Consider the following 5,081-nt stretch of genomic DNA (forward strand, 5'->3'; position numbering starts at 1 on the left):
CTTTTAATCCCGGAATTATCCTTTTTGCACGTCTTTGAGTGATATAGGCTGAAGTGACATCTGAACGTATCATCATAACCCGTGAACATTTTTTGCGACATACTGCTACTATACATAATTTTATAATCATTAGTATTAAGGGCAAAACTTACAGGTGAAGCATTGTAATATAATTAATAATAAAAAAATACTATTCTGAACAAATGAACGGTCCTTATTTAATGTGATAAAACTTAGTATGGGTGGAAATATCTATGAATATTGTTAAATCGATTATATACTTATATTATATCGATTATATCCCTTACAAATATCCAATTAGGTTTTCAAAATTCATTTAATTGATTGAATATGAGAAATTACAAAAGGCTCATTTATGATATAACGCTTCAACTATCGGATCATAATTAAGCTTGCCTATTGGACTTACTTGAAGACTGTTTTTTCCATATTTCCCATCAGCATTCATATTGAGATTTCATTACAGTTCCCAGCGCACCAACTGATCTCAACATCGAAGCTCTCAACTCCACATCAGTGCTGGTGACGTGGCAAGCTCCCGAGGAGGAGAACGGCATCATCATCAATTACACGATCCGCTGGAAGCTCGCGGGTAGCGGAAATGAAGCAAACGAAGACCAGATAATTACAACGCCTGGTGACAGCTACGAGTGCGAAGTACCAGGCCTGTTCGAGTGCCAGACCTACGACTTCTTCGTGTCGGCGTCCACCAGCCGTGGCGAGGGAGCGAGAAATACGAAACAGCGAAAACTACGATGCGCTGAAGGTGGGAGTACAGCCTATAATGTGCAGAATCAGTATTGAAAAAGCAACTATTAATCATTAATGCACATCTCTGTGCACCCATCTCGACCACGAAGCCATTCAACAAGTGAGTAGACTGCAGAGGCTGGTAGTACTCTCTTGGGACACTCTTGCTGCGTGCCTTTGTCTTTATGTTCGGCTTGAAGCAGGTCCATTACTGATAACAATACACTATTGATACCAAGCTTTCACCTGTCACTGAAGCTGGCTAAAAGCTGCATTTCCTTGCAGTTGTCAGACTTGTCGATAGAGCAAAGTATAATGATTAAGTTAACAATTCGCAACTGGGTCCGATAAGTTCTTAATTGTCAAATCAATACAATTGAAGGTGAATGATTAGAGTTTTAATTATACCTAATACTTATTTAGGGTTAGACACGGTGAGGTTAATACAGATATTGCAGAGCAAATACAGGTGATGGTAACGACACTATTCCGTTAGATACAATTGCCGGAGCCGTCTCAAGTAAATGCAAATAGAGGCAGGCTGTCCTGTACAGCGCGGGATTTTTTGGTTACTGTCTGTTCAGCGCCTGAGGTAGGGAATGCTTGAGGAGCTTGAATAGACGTACAGCAATGACTTTACAGAAGGTGACGCATTAACCGCTACAGCAAGTCTGGGAGGTGACGGTAGACAACCTGACATAGTTGCCCGATGAATTTGAATGATTTTAGAATTCAATTTATTTGAAAAATATTGGCATTTGTATGGTATGATAACTTTGGGTGATGTTTAATTTGTTTGCATTTGTTCACCATTTAGGGAATCTAATGTAGTGAATATTTTCTCGCGGCCTCCTGAAGCTCCCAGCGCACCTCAAAACTTGACATTGTTGGCGGCCCGGAGTGACGCTCTTGTCGTTCAGTGGGACGCGCCTGCGACACTAAACGGCGTCGTGGGTTATTACTCAGTCAAAATCAGCCGCGGCACCGACGTGGTCACCAACAAAAATATTACAGCTTCGGATTATCAAACTCGCTTCGATTGTACCGTGGACGGCCTCAGTGCAAGCACAGTGTACAACATTAGTGTACGGGTGAGTCCAATGGCTCTAATTACATGATTACCCTGTTTAGTGTTGACCTGATGTAACTGACAACCCTTGTGACAATCTCGAACTACCATAACATAACAGTGATGTCAGCGCTGAAATATAAGCCTGATGTGGCCTGCTGCCGATTCTTGTACTTTTCGTGACTTGTTCACAGAAGATCTAAAATCGTGTCATTTGACCGGATATTTTCAGGACTGACGATCAATAGTTTGAAATAGCTACTAGACTTCCACCGGGATCAATATGGTGCTACGTATTTCAAGTCTTAACATATATTTTTCGATAGCTTTATCTAGTCTGTTCTTGAACGCGTTCATACTCTGAACGCAAACGATGTAATCGGGGAGGCTGTTCCACATGTCAGTGATTCGAAGCGAGAAGAAATGTTGTCGCGTGGATAAGTTGCAGCGCAGTTTTTTAGTTTATAGCCGTGGCCCCTGGTATTGGTTCTTGTTTCAAATTCTAGTAATCCTTCGGGATCTTGTATAAACCATGAGGATACTTGTATACTTCAATTAGGTCCCCACGGAGACGTCGATAACTGAGGCTTGGACGCTTCATAATCTTTAATTTTTCTTCATAGGACTTGCCCTTCAAGCCTGGAATCATCCTTGTTTCACGTCTTTGAACATTCTCCTTTAAACTTTTGTCTTTTTCGAATCTCAATGACCACACAACGCTTCCAAACTATAGATTCGGGCGCACGACAGCAACTAACAACTGCTTCATCACTTTTGCATCTAGGAACTCGTAAGAGCGTCTGATCAGACCAAGAAGTTTGTTGGATGTATTAGCTTGCGTTTCAACATGCTTAGAAAATTTCAGCTCCTTTTCGACATAAACTCCGAGATCTTTTTCCACACTAGACTTTTCAATCATTACTCTCTCGTTGCAACCCTGCCTTCTCATACTGTAATCTTGGTGTTCATTGTTCTTCCCGAGGTGAAGTAATTTACACTTGTCAGCATTAAACTGCAGCTGCCACGTATCAGCCCACTTGACAAAGCTGTTAAGCTCATCTTGCGATTGCGCTTTATTTGACGCATCCTTCACTGTATTATAAACTTTTGTGTCGTCGGCATACATGGAGCACACGCTGGACACTACTTCTGGCAGATCGTTTATAAAAGCAACGAACAAAATAGGCCCAAGAACACTTCCTTGTGGCACGCCACTGCGCACGCACTGATGCCCAGCCTGACACGGTTCCGTTAATACTGACACGTTGTCGTCTACCTACTCGAAAATTTCTGATCCATTGGAGTACGTTTCCCTCAATTCTCAAAGACTTCACTTTAAGCAACAGTCGCTCATGCGGAACACTGTCAAATGCTTTGGCAAAATCCAGGTACAATGCATCCACTGGCTCCCTTTCGTCCAGCAGGCGAGTCCAAGAACTGTTTGAGAGCGTTAGCCTTGTCCTCATCAGAGGAAATCTTCCGTTGGTCTACTATCAAATTAGATATACCGTCGTTTGTCTTACACTTCGAACTATCTTACAAAAAGAAGGCTTTCGGATTCTTTTCTGCATTTTTTGCAATATATTTTTAGAAGTTTTTCACCGCAATGCGACAGACTTTTTTGGCTTGATTTCGAGCTTTTACATACAGGTTATAATCAGCATCGCTGCGAGTTCTTAAATAACGCTTGTAGGCTAAATCCCTTCTTGGTCTTTAGCTGTACTGTTCATCCACTGGGACTTTTTGACTCCTCCAAGCGTAATCTTAGGTGCACAGACATCTACTGCAGACAAAACAGAGTCTTTGAAATATGACAATGAATCAGCCACATTCGTGTCCTTAATAGAGTCCGAAATATTAGCCGCATTCGCTGCTTCATGGAGTTTATCATAATCGCCTTTCGCAACGTTCAAACGTTCACGCTTCCGAAGCGTCATTCCTGCATGGCACTTCATACTGAAAAACAATGGTTGGTGGTGGCTTTTGCCCAACGGAGCCTCGTGGCAAAGCTCATCTAACATTGATTCTTCACTAGTAAACACAATATTTAGAATATTTTGGGTCTGTTTACCCCTAAAATGGGTTGGCTTGGTGATGTTCTGGATTAAAAATGAGTCTCACACAAACTCCAAGCCTCATATTTTTTCGAAGAAAAAATATGAGGCTGTAAGTATTTTGTCGCACACTGCCGCCCTGTAAATTCACGCTGACTTTGACTTCATTTTTATACAATCTATATTGAGAATTATTATGGCATCACACTCAATGCAGGCACAAAATATTGAATTTAAAATAAGTACCTAATGATTTAATTAATATGATTTTTACTTGAGATAGCATGTAGGCTCGCTATATCTGCCTTGAAATGAAGAACCTTGATGTCATCTACAGAAACTTTCATAAACATATGCTTTCAATGAATGGTTCCCACCTACAGGCAGTCACGAAAGAAGAAGGTGAATCTGTGGTGATGCCGTTCAATACTTTACCCGAAAACGAGTCTGGAGGCGTGGCGGGCATCGTCATTGGCTGCCTGGTGGGGGTGGCGCTGGTCGTGGGGCTCGTGGTTGTCATCTACAAACGTGACGACATTCGCAAGAAGTTCCTATCACCGCCGTCCAATTTCTCCCAAACGTATGATCATTTATTACGAAAAAAATCTTCCTAGATGAAATGAGAATAATCCCACGGGAACAGGTCCCACTGCAGTAATAATATTCTTATTATTTAAAAATAGAATAAGGAATCACGTATTATTCTTTAATTAAATTTATATCTTCAGTTTACTGTTTCGTAGATTTATCAAAGAAGTAAACATTTTTCACCGATTTAGAGTCTTCCAAATTGCCTTCATGAGCATGCGCTGTAACATAGTCTAAGATGAAGGGTTAGGATTCTTTTAATCAAATTTTTATTAATTTAAGTGTTTTTTTCTCACAGCCCGACTGGAAACGATGATGTTCGAACAGAACTACTGGACACAGTTCGACAGGTAGGAATGCATCTGCCTCACTGTGGAGATATAAGAGGCAATGCTGCTCATTGACATAACAAAAATCAAAGAATCGCACTTATAGTTTCTGTCCCTAGGCATACTACCAAGACATGTAATGGATAACTTACTCCTCTTGGAGTAACAGTCCTTAAACATTCCTCTTGACGGGAATGTTTTAACTACAGATATAGCCTATTCGGTCTTTAATAATTTAATTTACTTTCGTTGTCTCCGAAATTAATTTGT

At 40.9% G+C, this 5,081-nt stretch overlaps 1 protein-coding gene across 1 annotated transcript; it reads left to right on the forward strand.

The window, feature by feature from the left end:
- Window positions 1-487: 487 nt before the first annotated feature.
- Window positions 488-4,832, forward strand: LOC108678268 (phosphatidylinositol phosphatase PTPRQ-like; the record flags this gene model as incomplete). The annotated part of the gene is made up of 4 exons (XM_018166639.1): window positions 488-787; window positions 1,630-1,862; window positions 4,278-4,474; window positions 4,781-4,832. Coding segments are annotated over 4 exons (782 nt in total), but the record flags the coding sequence as incomplete, so codon positions are not given.
- Between the last annotated feature and the right edge of the window lie 249 nt (window positions 4,833-5,081).

This window comes from Hyalella azteca, unplaced genomic scaffold (genome assembly GCF_000764305.2).
Source record: "Hyalella azteca isolate HAZT.00-mixed unplaced genomic scaffold, Hazt_2.0.2 contig8731, whole genome shotgun sequence".
Lineage (NCBI taxonomy): Eukaryota > Metazoa > Arthropoda > Malacostraca > Amphipoda > Hyalellidae > Hyalella > Hyalella azteca.